The sequence below is a fragment of the Oryzias latipes genome, chromosome 14 (assembly GCF_002234675.1).
Source record: "Oryzias latipes chromosome 14, ASM223467v1".
NCBI classification, from domain to species: domain Eukaryota; kingdom Metazoa; phylum Chordata; class Actinopteri; order Beloniformes; family Adrianichthyidae; genus Oryzias; species Oryzias latipes.
Genome location: NC_019872.2, coordinates 27,138,215 through 27,153,876, shown reverse-complemented (window position 1 = coordinate 27,153,876; position 15,662 = coordinate 27,138,215). Strand labels below are relative to the sequence as shown.

The window sequence follows — 15,662 nt, the reverse complement described above, 5'->3', positions numbered from 1 at the left end:
CGCACGTTCCATTTTATTGTTTTTTGTTCGAATCCTCAAAATAAAAATGACATCAAAAATCGGATTTCTGTATTACATTTCTTTAATTTTATCAAAGCAATGAAACATAATTCATTGATATTATAATGAAGTTAAACTTGCACAACAGAGCAGTCACGTGATGCGTCGTTCTCCACAGAATGCAATACATTTAATCGTTAATAATGCTCATTATGTATTTGTAGCCAACTTAGTCATTTTGACAGTAGGCTAATATAGCTAATATAGATACATATTGCATGTGTTGCCTTCATTATAAGGCTTAAATAGGGGTTTTAATATTTTGCGGCTCCAGACATATTTGTTTTTTGTTTTTTTCGTCCAATTAGGCTCTTTCAACATTTTGGGTTGCCGACCCCTGGTCTAGTGGGTCTAGATGACCCAACTTCCAATGTTAAAGTGCCTAGGATAGCACAAGGGTTAAAAAAGGCTGCCTCCATCAGGTTGGGTCCATTGGGAGGACACACCCTTTCCAGCACATCTGAAAATAATCAGACATAGACATACAAACACAAAGATCCAAATAAAAACACAGAAGTCCCACTCTGATACAAATCAAACACAGAAAGAAAATACCACAAACGCTTGTAATCTTATTTTGAGTCAATTTTTAGGTAATAAACCTTCATCTCCACATAGTTTTTTTAAATAAACATGTATTTAAAGTTTAAACTAACAAATTTAAAGTTATTGAAAAGTCTTTTAGAATGAGTGTAAAAATGCCTTTAAAACTGTTTGTCTTTAAACCTCACAAAGGGACATTTTTGATCATTTTTTTGTTTACTTTTTTTTATATTCCTATGACTGAGCAGAAACAGTGGGAGATTTTATTTACAGTCTATTTTTTGGTTCATATCTATATTAAAAACATTTAATCATGACTCAAAAAAGTGGAGTTGAGTGGAGTGGAGTGGTGCTGTGGATCTTTTATTTTGAAGGTTTGAAGGAGCACTGTGGGAGCTCACAGGGAGGGACTTAGGGAGGCTCCTTTAGGGAAGGGAAATTCCTGCAGTTGAACTAATTTTAGAAAACTGGAGGAACAGTGATGTAGAATTTAAGCATAACAACAATAGACATTTTAATAATAAAAAGTTAGCATTTTTTGCATGCAACTATAAGGAATCTTCCAGATGCATCAATATTAAATCTTACAATATGAAATAGTTTTTATGCATAGTTTGAAACACAAACATTAAAGTTTCTTTTTGTGTGTGTGCCTCTGTTATACACAGAACAAACTGAGTTTTGTGTTTTAATCTTGGTCATAGAGTTATCTGAACACATTAGGGATCCAAGCAAACCTCTCCGGATGCATTTTTGTGTCGTCATGGCAACCCGCAGCAGAGACATCTGGCAGGACCTGCAAACGGTTTCCATTTTTCCTTTCAAAATTGAGTCATTGAGATTCTAACCCTACCCTAATCTCTAAACACGGAGGCCGGCGCCTGGTTCCTGTCGGTAAGTTTCTGGTTTTTGTCGGTCTGATCTGAGGACAGTGATAAAAGCCAGAAGGTGGGAGCGCGTCAAAAGTCTCCTGTGAGCTTCGCCGTGTAGAGGCGGTCCGGTTTTGAGCGCCTCGTCACAGCAGAGCGTCCGTCCCTTCGCATCAGCGAGCACATCGATCCGTTAAGCCACCGCTCTAAACCTCCATCGATCTTTGACCTCCATCGCCCGCCCAGAGGTCACGGGCACAGAGACGGCTGGACGTCACCCACAGCCGGGTGTCCATCCTCTCCTCTCAGGAGAGGCAGAGCCGCAGTTTCCATTAGACATTTACACAGAAATGTCCCCATGAAGACACGACCATGAAGACCGCGCACAATCAGCAGGTTTTTGTGACTGCAGACTGGAGGAACAGCGTTTGTGTTCAGCCTTTATTGTGAAAGGGCAGCTGGTAAAGTTTCCTGTTTTCACGTGCTTTGGCGGCCTCTAGTCGAGAAAGCGGATTCAGATCTGCATCAGACGGCGAGCAGTCGGCTCCCCCTAGAGGAGTTTAAGCAGAACTACATCATTCAGATTAACCTGGATTACGCTTCATGTCTGCTGATCTTTATGAGCAGTAGCTGCTTATTAAATTCTAACAACACATTAAATGTAAAATAAAAATAGTACAGAATGCTATTTGTATGTTTTTATGTTTAACCAGCCAACTAAATGAAGTCAATTCAGCAACTATTTTTCTGCGATACGGATGCCGCCATGTTGGAGCCAGACGTAGCCAATAAGCAGTGAGTCGGTCTGAGTTTCTATAGCAACCACTCTCGTCAATCATGAGTGAGCTTGTTGTGAGTCCACACCCCTATCGCTTAACCCTTGTGCTATCTTAGATGACCCCACCCTTCCATTGACGTGTTCTCCCTACCATGACAAAGGTGGATAAAGGTGGAAAGATTTCATATAATCCATGGACACCAGTGAAGATCACAAATCATTGAAGAAAAAAGGTTTAGCACACTGTCTAGTGCAGGGGTCGGCAACCCATGGCTCCGGAGCCACATGTGGCTCTTTCATCCTTCTGTTGTGGCTCCCTGTGACTTTGGAAAATAATGAGTATTTTATAATAATTAAATTTTATTTTAGTTTGTTCATTTTTCATGGCATTTCAAAGGCGCTGCTGGCTCCGCACGAAGCGAGTGCCACGTAAAAAACAGCTTCCTTGACGAGCTCGTATTTATCGGGCGAGAACTGCAGAGCTGATAGCAGGGACAGGCACGCGGGGCGGCTTCAACAAACACTCCGATCTTCTGCCGGGAACTTGATGTGCTGCGGGGCAGAGAGCAACTCGCTGATGACAGAGAGTTTGGGCCAGTGTTGCCAGATGGAGTCACAGTTTTCCAGCCCAAAAGTCATCTGAAATCCGCCAGACCCCAGCCAAAAACCGCCCAACACAACTTTTGTTGTTTTTTTTAGTACTGGACTGATTTAGCAAAATAAAAGATTTTTCTAAATAAAAGATAGTTCAGACTAATAATAAAATGTGTACAATATTGAATATTTCTTCAGCAGGCCGCCTTCTTCCATTCATTTGCTTAACCCGCTCTATCCCCGCTATAACCTGCGTCCGGCTCTTTCATCCTTGTGCGGCGCTGGAGCGCCCCGACTATCGTGTCATCCTGCTATGACTGTATTTTGTGCTCTCTGTGTAGAACACACTGAGGAGCGCGGGGGAAACGAATCTCAGCTACAGAGGATGTGAACAGGTGAACAGGTAGAGAGGAAAAGCAGGTAAAGAGGCGGAGGAGGGGCTTTGGCTTCAAACTCTGTCAGAGAGATGCAAACACGGGCGTCAGATTGAGACGCAGCTTTCCCTGCGGGAGTTGAAGCAGAGACTTTCCCTGGGATGATCTTATGAACTCAAACATGGAAACATGATTACCAAGTAGAACTCTTCAAAATAATAATCCTGATCTCTCCACATTCTCAGTGTCTACCATGCATTGACAAACAAATCGCTCCATGCAGCCATCAGACCAGAACCAGTAGCTCCTCCCACACGCGGCCGCAGTATCATCCTTTAAAGAACATAATGTGCATTTGCAGCGACGTATGCTTCAGACGATGTACGATTGGCCAATCTCCATGTCAATCAAGTCCCGTACTTCTCAGTGAGGATTTTGATTGGCTGGTGGATTTTAAAGAAGTACATTTTTTTTTTAATCTTTTCTGGCCAGCGATCTACACTCATGTCATTGAAGATCGACCGGTAGATCGCGATCGACGTAATGAGCACCTTTGAATAATATATACATGCATAATATATATACAGTAATGATGTCAAAACGGGTTGTGGCTCCGGGTGCTTTCTTTTCATTAGGGGCGGTTCCAAATGGCTCTTTGAGTAAAAAAAGGTTGCCGACCCCTGGTCTAGTGGGTCTAGATGACCCAACTCCAAATGGTAAAGTGCCTAGGATAGCACAAGGGTGGACCCACTAGACAGAGCTCTGAACCTTTTTTCTTCAATGATTTGTGATCTTCACTGGTGTCCATGGATTACATGAAATCCTCTCCACCTTTATCCACCTTTGTCATGGTAGGGAGAACACGTCAATGTAAGGGGGGGGGTCAAGGGTTTATCTGTTAGGGATTTCATAAATATCACGTTTACTACACAATTTTAAACTTCAGTCTAAACAGTTTGCAGAAAACAAAAATGCCAGTTTTGTTGTTGCTGCTAAAAAAAAAAACGGACCCATTTTTTTACAACAATGTAAATATTCCTTCAGATGATTTGGTGTTCTGTGCAAAATTTTATGTAACCCAATAAAAATAATAAAAAAGAAATTTGCATGTATAGTTATTGCACCTCTACAATGTTCCATTTTATTTGTAAAGTTACAAGAAAATGAAATGCAGTTCACATAGACTAACCCTGGTTCAGTTATGTGATATAGGAAATAGTTTTTATTGTTTTTGTTCCAAACGAGAAAAATGAAAAAAATTAGATTCCAGCCTCCTATTCCCGGTTGCCATAGAAACGACCTTAAATTTGCTGAACTACTCCAACCAGAATACTTTTGTACCAAAAAACAATATTTGCTTCCATAGTGATTATCCGTTTATTTTGTGAAATTGTTTTTCCTTCATAAAATGTAATTTATTTGCTGGAAAAGTGGTCCCGTCAAAATAAGACACTTTTTTTTTCTTAAATAAAACAGACCTGAACATTTTAATAATTAAAACAAAGACATATCATTAGAGACAGATGCTGCACACCAACAAATGTAGTAATTTTCTGTAAATCTGAATTACCATTAGATAAAAGCTTTTATTTTGAAAAGAGCCTGTCAGACAGAGCGATTTAATCCTGCAGCACAACTATGTAAAAGAAGGGAAAAGATCCTGAAGACAAACATCCTATTGAACAGATGTTCCCAGAAACTGAAACAAACTCGGTTTTATTATTGTGAGCGGATTGAAACTGAGGCTCCTCCTACAGGGAGGATGGGCGGAGTTCACAGGAAGTCCAGGTAAAGGCAGAAGGTGAGTTTTTAAGACGGGGCGAGACTCCACTGGCGGGGAGGGTGGAGCTGTGCGCTCACTTGCTGCTGCCGCGCGATGCTCTCTGTTTGGTCATGGTGGTCAGCATCTGGCTGATGTAGGAGGTCAGGAGGTCGTCCATCTTGTAACCCTGGAGGAGGAGGAAACGTTCAGAACTTTGCTTTTCTGTTTGGCTTCTTTCAGACAAATGAAGCAAAAACTTTCTACATTTATGTAAGAAGTGAAAATCCCTTTTTTTGTTTTTGTTTTACATTGTTAAATTCGTGAACGCAGAATTAATGCAGATGCTGTATGAGGATGTCATTTTTGTAAATAATTCCATTGAAATATGGTTGAGTAGCAATGTTTGCTCAAATTTTATACAGTATTAGTGTCCTTGATCACTGTCCATGTGTTTTAAGGCATTTTTTAAAAATCTTTATAACTAATAATGTGAAAGTCTTGCCCTCACTTCCCTCTCAATACGGGGGCAGAGATGTTTATTTGGATCAGCTGAAGCTTTATTAGTGATGTTTAGCAAGATTGTTTTCAGCTTTTGACTCTATAAGCTGATCTGGAGTCAGTGCCATCAAAATCATACAATGATTTTACGCTACGGTCACAAACACAACTGCTGCAGCGCGATGGGGCGGCATCGCAGAATCCGCCGCCGCGGATTTGGAAACTGTTGGCGTGGTCATGAACGTAGATAGAGGCTCAAATTTTGAGCACACATTATAATGTAGTCAATTTTTTTTTTTTTTTTAAACTTTGTTTTTATTGAACGTTTTCAGTTGACAGCATTTACATACACGGGTCAGCAACCACAACAAACAACAGAACAGGCACAACAAACTGCAATTGGGCTGTTTTTCTTATTGTTATTACATTTTTTTTTTTTTTTACTTACATGAAATCCTCTGAACTTTTTATTGGTTTTCCATATAGTTGTACCATTTTTGCCATTTTTTTTTGAAAATGTCTAACTTTAATTTGAGTAGAAATGTCAATTTTTCCACTGAGTAAATGGTCCATATGATCTTCAACCAGTCATCTTTTCCAGGGGGCTCCACTTTGTGCCATTTTTTTGTTATCGTTTTTCTTGCTTGCCAAGAGTAATATCCTTACTAGGTAAACATCTTCATTCAGTACAGAGTCTTCAATATTACCCAGATACAGAGTTGTAAACTCGTTTGGCAGGTGATATCCAATAACATTTTTTATGACAGTTGTTACATCATTCCAAAAAGATAGTAGTTTAGGACATGACCAGAAAATATGAGTATGATTCCCATCTTGACTCCCACATTGTCTCCAGCAAGCCTGTAGATTTTTTAGTTGTCTACTTTTGATTTGGGGCGTTATAAAATACCGTGTGAGATTCTTCCATGCAAATTCCTTCCATATTTGAGAGCTGGTAGAAGAGCACTGTGTGAGACACATTTTAAACATCTGTCTTCTTCTGTAATCTTTTGATTAAGCTCAGATTCCCATTTACTTTTAATGTAAAATTATGAACTTTTCCTGTTTTCAATAAAAGAGCGGTAAAAAGATGAAATAACCCTTGTTTTACTGTTTTTATAAGCGTCTAATATTACTTTAGTTATACTGAATCTTTTTTTAGGTTCTAGGTTAGGTTTAATTTCCCTTGTATAAAAGTCCTGAATTTGTAGATATCTAAACAAATCTTGATTTCCCAATCCAAATTTATTTTTTAATTCCCTAAAGCTAAGTAGATTTCCGTCTTTTGTAATAGAGTACCATGCAGTTATGCCATTGTCTATCCAGTGTCTAAATGTTGAATCATATCGGTTTGGTTGAAATTTTGGATCATAAGCAATCCAACTGAGTATTTTTATTTCCTTTTGCAGTTTGTATTCTTTAACAACTTTTTCCCATAGTTTTATTGTAAAGGATGTAATTAAGTCAACATTACTTTGGTTATAGTCAGTCTGTTTAACGTCACCTAAAATTGTTTGTATTGGTATGTTTAAGCTTTTAATCTCTATTTCTTTCCACCTTGCTTCATATTCTGGTACACACCAACAGACTAATGGTCTCAGCTGTGCTGCATAAAAATATTCTTTGAGATTTGGTAATGCCAACCCCCCTCTGTCTTTTGATAACTGAAGGGTGGAAAACCTTATCCTAGGCTTTTTTCCATTCCAAATGAATCTAGATATATTTTTATTCCATAAATTAAACTTATGCTGTGGTATTCTTACTGGTAAAGCCTGGAATAGGTAGAGAAATCGTGGGGTGATATTCGTTTTAATTATTTTTACTCTAGAGCTGAGATCTAAGGGGTAAGTAGTCCATTTTTGCAGATCTTTTTGCATGTTTTGTTCAATCGGATCAAAATTTGTTTCATATAGTTTGTCAATCTCTTTAGTAATAATGACACCCAGATATTTTATTGTCTTACTTTCCCATTTCAAATTGTAACTTTCTTTAATCTGTTTAGATGCGGAATAGTTTAGTGTAAGAATTTGGGTTTTATCTATATTAATTTTATATCCGGAATAGTGACCAAATACTTTCAAAGATTCCATCAGTATAGGAAGCTCGTTGTCTGGGTTCTTGAGAAAAATTATTATGTCATCTGCAAAAAGGCCAATTATGTGCTTTGTGTTACTTATCTCTATTCCTTCTAGGGCATCGTGTTGTCGCAGAGCTTGAGCTAATGGTTCGATGTATACAGTGATCCCTCGCTATAACGCGGTTTATTTTTCACGGTTTTGCTACTTCACGGATTTGCATCGTGTATTCTGTTCTGCATTCTGATTGGCTAAAAAGTCACTCCGCTTCTTCTCTACCTGTGCGTCAATGATGTTGCAGTTTAATATGTGCACGTACGTAAAACAGCTTGTCAAATTTACATTACGTACGTGCAAATTCTCTTGATGGTGGCATGTTAGTGTATAAGGATCTTTTTGCAAAGAAGAAATAAGAGCGACAACAACTGTCTATCACTGTGTTCTTCTCCCGGACAAACACAGCTGCAGCGCGGGCTTCAAAAAAAGAAAACACTGCAGTGCAGAGTCAGGATGCAGCGGCTCAGTCTAAAGAGTAGTGAAATACACCTGAATCACTATTTGTCCCACTGTACTTTGTATTTTTTTCATATTATCATTTGAAATTATCATTTTAAATTCTCTCCCGTTTAATCCAATTACTCGGGTCGCGGTGGGAGGGGCTAATCTCCGCGATTTGAAGCCTTCTGTTCACATCGATGATTAAAATTATTATTTGACAGTACAGAAGTTATTTGTTGAAAAAAATGTTTCTAAAGTATGCTTGAGCCTGTAAAATGGTTTGTTCTTTCTTTTCAATGTATAATAGAGTATTTAATTAGATAATTATTGTAAAAAAATAAAGGTTTCTACTTCACGGATTTTGTCTATCACGGGTTCTTTTTGGAACGTAACCCCCGCGAAAAACAAGGGTTTACTGTAATGCAAAGAGAGTTGGGCTTAAACAACAGCCTTGTCTTGAGCCCCTTTCTAATTTAATTCTATTTTACAGATTTCCATTTACTTTTATTCTTGCTGTTGGGGCTTGGTATAATGCTTTAATAATTTTAATAGAATTCTCCTCAAATCCAAATTTTTAGTATAAAAATTCCCAGCTAACACTGTCAAAGGCCTTTTCTGCATCTAGGCTAATAAGTGCAGATTTAATTCCCTTCGTTTGTACATGGTTAATGATATGTAGACTTTTCCTAATATTGTCTTGTGTCTGGCGTCCTTTAATGAAACCTGTCTGGTCTTCATCTATTAGATCAGATACAAAAAGTTCAAATCTTTTGCATAATATTGATGTATATATTTTAAAGTCTATATTCAAAACAGACATTGGTCTGAAGTTTTGGCATAGTTTTGAATCCTTCCCACTGCTTCCTGCCATGAAGGGGGGATAGTTCCTTCCTTTAAAGTCCAATTAAGACATCTGAGTAGTAAAGGTGACAGGTCACTTTCAAACAGTTTATATATTTCAGAAGGGAACCCATCACTACCGGGTGCCTTGCAGGTCTTTAATTTTCCAATAGCTAATCTAATTTCTTCTGCCCTAATTTCTGATTGTAATACTTTGTTTTGCATTTCTCCTATTGATGGTAAATCCAATGAGTTAAGAAAGCTGGTTACATCGTCTGCACTTGCTAGTGGGGGTTTTGAATATAAATCTTTGTAGAAATTCTGAAAAATTTCTAGTATTTCCTCTGGATCATTTGTTAATTTGTCTGTTTCGGGTTTTTTGATACTAGTTACTGTATTATTAGATTGTTGTTTTCTTAATCGTCTTGCTAACAATTTGTTTGACTTTGGGCCAGAATCATGGTACATTTGTCTAACAAACCTTGTTTTCTTTTCAATTTCTTGACTTAAAATGTCATTTAATTCTGTCCTTAGTGTTTTAATTTGTTGCAGGATGGTTTGAGATTGACTTTGCTTGTGTTGTTTTTCTAAGTTGTTTAAAATTGCCACTTTCTGGTTGTATTTATCCTTTTTTTCTTTATTTTGTGCCGATGTAATGGCAATTAAATTTCCTCTCAAGACTGCTTTTAACGTATCCCACAGAATATTGGGGTTTACCTCACCATTGTCATTTTCTTCAATGAATCTTTTAATTGTGTTTTTTATTTGTTACTTCACAGTTTCCTTATTTAAAAGTCCTATGTTTAATCTCCACAAAGTATTTATCTTTTTCCTGTCTATATTAATTGTTAAAAAGACCGGGCTATGGTCAGAGACATTCCTTGTACCAATTTCGCAAGCTTTCACTCGATATTTATCCCATGTGTTCATTAAAAAATAGTCAATTTTAGAATAAACCGAGTGTGACCCGGAATAGTATGTATAGTCTTTTTCTAATGGATGTATTTCTCTCCAGACATCAATAACTCCCATTTCCTCTAGGGTTGTGTTGATAAATCCTGCCAAAGGTTTATGCTGGTTCCGAACACTTGTAGTGTCTAGGCTCTTCAGAGTTACATTTAAGTCTCCCCCACATATCAATATGCCTTCTGCCTCATGTGCAATTACGTCAAATAAAGATTTGTAAAATGTTTTTTTACTTCCAGGGGGGGCATATATGTTTATCATTGTGATTAGTTCGTTTTGCAATTTTCCTTTAACCATTACGTATCTTCCACCTTTGTCTTTTATCTCTTTACTACATTCAAATTGTATGGAGTTCGTTATAAGAATAGCGACTCCTCTTTGCTTGTTTGATTCATTGGAGCTACCGAATAAGCTTTTAGACGGTTTAGAATCAGACACGTAGATTCTAGTTTGGTAGAAAATGATTCAATTTTAATCATAAAAGCATCAAAACATGTGTTTTATTATTGGATGTTAGACTCTTTGACGGATGTAATTTTATTATTATTTTTTTGGGTGAATCTGTTTTTCTGTTTATGTCTGAACATAAACCAATTTAATAAAAAACAGATTATTAGATATTAATGTAAACATCATGTTAGAGAATCGCCTCTAATTTATGCGGTTCTATACTGACGCAAACAAAAATGCTTTTCAAATTAAAAGTTTATTATTATATATGATTATTATTTATTTTCCTTTGTATTTTAAAATCAGATCTTGAAAATGTAGAATTGGGACCCCCCACACCTCAGACGTTCCATTTTTTGAGACCCAAATGTTATTTTCCTCCGTGTTTTTGTTGCTCCCATCACTCACCAGGGACGTCTCGCACAGCAGCTTGCTGCCCCGGACCAGGTTTCCGATGGTGATGTGGAAGTACGTGTTCCCGCTGCTCCAGTTGGAGATCTTGGTGAAGGGGTGGGTGATGAGGATCTCCTGCGGAAGGTCAGGAGAGACGCAATCAGCTGGGAATCCCTGTAGGAATCCAGGACTGCGGCTGGAAGTTAACGTTTTTTTAAATAACAAAATGACTTTCTAGTCTAAAATTCCAGTTTAAGAATACCCTAATTTTGCAGTGCACAATGTTTACTTTCTAATTCGGACAGTTGCAGGTCACTTGGATTTTGTGTTGGTTGATTGAAACCTTTGAACTTGTCTAAGCCATCAGTCAAACTGAGTATCTGGGCTGTTGAAGCCTGAAGGTCCTCAGATGTTCCCGTCTTTATGGGATGTTGGGTTGGACTCCTTCAAAGCTTTTTTTTTCTTTTACTTTACAAAAAAGTTTTGATGTCCAGATAATAATTTGAAAGTTTGCAAAATCCAAACGCTTTCAGAATAAAAATATGGAGCCTGTTGCTATAACGACCGCCGGTGAGGGGCGGAGTCAGTATCACAAACATCTAGAGCAGGGGTCCTTCAATCCCTGGGTTGCAGCCCGGTGTGGGTACCGGATCGACTCGGGCTGCCGGATGTTCTCGGGGTCCTTCGAAGTCACCCTACGGTAACACCAGTTGGACAAACTACTTAGCGAGCGATTTTACGTTTAGCGATTTTACTACTTAGCGACGTCGTCATTTCATAAAGAGCTCTGTTTTTACTTTCACTCACTTCATTAAATGAAAAGAATGGCTTGAAATTGCTTAGTTTTGTTCAGAAATACAAACTTCACGAGTACCCCTAACCACTATTAGACTATATTCTATGTTCTTTTATTTTATTTTACTTATTTGCTTTTATTTATGTGTGTCTTATGTTTATCTTTTTGTTTTTATTTCCTTTATTCTTTATTTTCTATGTTAATATGTTTTGTTTGGCATTGTTGATTGAACTTCGAGGTAATGTTGATTACATGGTTATTGTTCGTATTTAATGTATGTTACCTCAATTGTCAATAAAGTTTAAAAAAGAAACTTTGCGACGTTAACTCATTGGTCATGGCAACTTACAGCCAATCAAATAGTGTGTGGTCGAAGGACCCCGAAGGACCCTGAGAACATCCGGCAGCCCGAGTCGATCCGGTACCCACACCGGCACCGGTCTGTGGGACGGTTAGGGAAAATAAAAACACAACCCACATTTTCTTTCTTTATAATCTGATTTGAAAGGAGTTTTATTCTGAAAAAATACTGGATTCTTTCCATCACATTTGACTCCTTCTTGGCACAAGTCGCTCAGTCACGCGTCAAAAATCCATCCGCTGCTTTCTTACTTAAAGCGGTTGTGCCGGCTGCAAAACTGCAACCCCCAAGCTGGCAAAGTTAACGAAAACAAACATATTTGGAAAGTTTCTTTTGACAGAAAACATCCAGAGAGAAAACAGAGGAAGAGCCTTTGACTTCAAAATAAAAGAAAGCTGCATTTAACGGACAAAAAACCAGGAGTTTTTAACTCCAAGCATGGAATTATTATGACAATTGTTTCCACAGACCATAATAATGATGCAGAATATTCAGCAACCAGCTGTCTAATGTTACGAGGATGCTTTTAGCTTTCATTTTGACAGTTACAGAAACTCTAGATGACATTTTAATGGTTCCAACATGAAATCTAGTGCAGTGTATTTTCACTAGTGTGCCGTGGGAAATTGCCCTCATTAACTGATTTAAAGACATTTCCCATCTCCAGGATTTCAGCTCTCTGTTCATCCAAACAGGCCCTGATAAAACACTGAGTAGTTAGGAATCTAAAAGATCGTAAAATACTTTTTTCTGTGTGTTTCTTCGATTCTATTAAAGACATTTTGATAAGAATGACGGTACCGCGATTTAGCCGTGGCTTCTGCTCTGTTTTCTGAATAAGTCCCGCCCCTTTAACTGTCAATCAGAAGTGGTTAAAGTCTTCACTTCCTTGTTCTGATTTTGTTCATAAAGTCTCTCAGTTCCAACAAAAATACCAGCTAAAGCTCGTCTTTGCAACAAAAATGCATGTGAGATTGTGGAGGGACTGTAGATCAATACAGACTATGAGTTTCTCCTTTTTTTTTTTTACATTTTTGGATTCTGGTGTGCCGCGGGATTTTTATAAGGGTTAAAGTGTGCCGTGGCTCAGAAAAGGTTGAGAAACACTGGACCATGATTCACTTTAAACACATATCTTACAAATAAACTTTAGCCTCCAAAGGGTAGGAAAAGAAAAATCAGGCGCCCATTTCAGCCTCGTTCAGGCCATTCTGTGCAAATACTGTCTGATTTTAAAACGGATCAACGTTTAAGAGGTTTTCGGGAATAAATATTTGGACTAATAACAAAGAGTCCTCACCTTAGACTTCAGATCGATCAGACTCACGCCGTGTTTGTTGATGGCTATCAAAAGGGTTTCTGGGTAATTTGGGTCAGTTGTTTGCTGAAGGAAAAAAAAAAGCATTCATTTTTCCCCCTCAGAGTGTAGACGAACCCTGCAGAAGACCTGTAGAATCAGGAACGACCCTCAGCCTCACCTTGACCTCAAAAAAGGCAGAACCAAAGGTCGGCCATTTGTAAATGACTTTGAGGAAGGAGAGTCTGGCATCTTCCCGCGTCTTCCCTGAGTGTTTGTTGTACAGCGTCATGATGGACTGAGGAGGAAACAAAAGATGCTCGCAGAAAAACCAATGATCCATTTTTGGGACACATAGTTTGACTTTCTTTTAGAAAATTGCAAAATTGATCAAGAAGCAAAGATTTTTTGGTCTGGAGGCCGTGTCACTGAGCCACTACGTCTATTTGGGGCATATGGCACGGATGAAAACTGGTCACAGGTGGAAAAAGTGAAAAAAATTGTGGTCTTTACGTGAAATTTTCACAGATGTATCACGAATGAACCATGTTAAAACCACGGAAGAAGTACAAATAAACCACGCAAAGAACACGGAAATCAATGTCAAACATGAACCGTGTGATTGTTGTACTGTTTATATGTCATTCATTCGTTGTTTGTGCGTCAGTTACATCATTTTATCCTACTTTGTGCGCCGTGTATGGGATATAACAGTTATACATCGGCGACACATGCCTGAAAAGTCCCTTAGACATCGTTGGACGGTCGTGGAAAGACACAAACTTGTGCATCTTGCAAAAATAACGCACAATTACAAAAGATTTGCATAATAATTGCGTATAAACTGCGTTATTCTCAACCGACCCAAAACTTTGAACAACTCAAAAACGAATTCGCGTAAAAACACATCGGCCAAAACCTTCGACGGACATCTGCACGCATCAACGAACGCAAGAGACGCGTATGAATTACGTACATCACACGTGTATCACGAAAGACCGAAGCTATTTGGAAAATGTTTACCCCTTGTTCTATCCTAGGCACTTTACCATTGGGAGTTGGGTCATCTAGACCCACTAGACAGCGCTCTGAACCTTTTTTCTTCAATGATTTGTGATCTTCACTGGTGTCCATGGATTACATGAAATCTTTCCACCTTTATCCACCTTTGTCATGGTAGGGAGAACACCTCAATGTAAGGGTGGGGTCATCTAAGATAGCACAAGGGTTGCAATGTACATAGAGGCCGTGTGACACGGCCTTTACAACATATTTCCCATTACCGACAAAAAAGTTTCAAAACTGTGTCTTGTGATTCTCCACGTTTGGATGAAATTAAATGCAGTTTGATATGAAACATTTGCAGCAAACATAAAAACCAGAAAATAAAGAAGCAAGTCATAAACATTTACTTTTATACATTCTTCCAAATGTATGCTTTTTCCTCTTTGATCGTAAATTAATATTGTGTGGATCATCCGCTCACCCTCTTCCAGTCATCGGGGGACAGGAGTCTGATCTGGTCCTGAGGGACGAGGTCCTTCAGGACCTTTGAAACATCCTGGAAGTGAGATTTGTCCTCCTCAAACTTCACCCTGTAAATCAGCGCCGCCAGCTGGTGGACCTCCTCCCTGGAGCATTTGTGGTATCCACGCAGATACTTGGGCAGCTCCTACAGGCAAAAACAGTCAGCCTGTCCTTCAAAACCACGCTTTAGGAAAGCTCCATGACGTTCTTCTCAGGAATTATGGATTTAAAAAGTCCTTACAATAAAAAAAAAAACTTTTTCCTACTGCTTCACTTCACCTCTGAAAGTTTTTAAAATTAACAAACGAAAAGAAAATCAAACAAAAGAAATCCTGTTTTTGACTAAATAACATTTTTATTTGATTGTTGGAACATTTTAAAATAACCCATAATGATCTATAAAAGGAAACAATAAATTTATCATTAATAAAAAGAAAAAAATCCATGAAATCACAGAATTTATCAGATTACATAGACCAAATAATCTGTGATTAAGATCTTATTCAATCATCATTTAATCCTCTAGTTTTTTGTATTTTGCATATTAAAAAACTTCAATCCTCTACAGCAGTAAACCTGCAGAAATGTAAAAATGCAAGATTTGGTTTTTATATCTTAAAATAAAAAAAAGAGAAAAACCAAACTGACTTGGTAATAATGGAAGATGGAGTCGGCCATGGTGTCTCTGCCGGGCACCGTGTTGGTCCACAGCTTCTTCATGAAGAAGACCTGGTAGGTCAGAGGAGGCAGGACTCCAGCACTTCCTGCCCACAACAGAAGACGCCACCAATTATAATCGAAAGAACAGTGCAGCGCACGAAGATAAAACCCTAAAGTCTAATTTCTGTACCGTCTTTCACATGTCTCGCTTTTTTGATCCAGTCCGTCAGGTGCCTGACAAAGTCGAAAAAAAAGTCTCCGTCCGGCACGCTGATGACCTGAGGAACCGGACAGAAAAAGAGGGTTTGATACCATCATTTC

The 15,662-nt window shown here is 38.3% G+C and overlaps 1 protein-coding gene across 3 annotated transcripts in view; it reads right to left on the bottom strand.

Annotated features, from left to right (window-relative positions):
* Positions 1–4,686: 4,686 nt before the first annotated feature.
* The window catches only part of LOC101155375 (unconventional myosin-VIIa-like), a 55,434-nt gene continuing 44,458 nt past the window's right edge, over positions 4,687–15,662 (bottom strand). For all 3 annotated transcript variants that reach the window (XM_020709152.2, XM_020709154.2, XM_011483953.3), the window contains 7 exons: positions 15,532–15,619; positions 15,330–15,445; positions 14,641–14,826; positions 13,336–13,452; positions 13,158–13,241; positions 10,716–10,835; positions 4,687–5,167 (listed from right to left, as the gene is read on the bottom strand). In XM_020709152.2, coding sequence (XP_020564811.1) covers positions 5,075–5,167; positions 10,716–10,835; positions 13,158–13,241; positions 13,336–13,452; positions 14,641–14,826; positions 15,330–15,445; positions 15,532–15,619 — 804 coding nt within the window. In that variant the 3' untranslated portion in view covers positions 4,687–5,074. The remainder of the gene's footprint in view (positions 5,168–10,715; positions 10,836–13,157; positions 13,242–13,335; positions 13,453–14,640; positions 14,827–15,329; positions 15,446–15,531; positions 15,620–15,662) is intronic.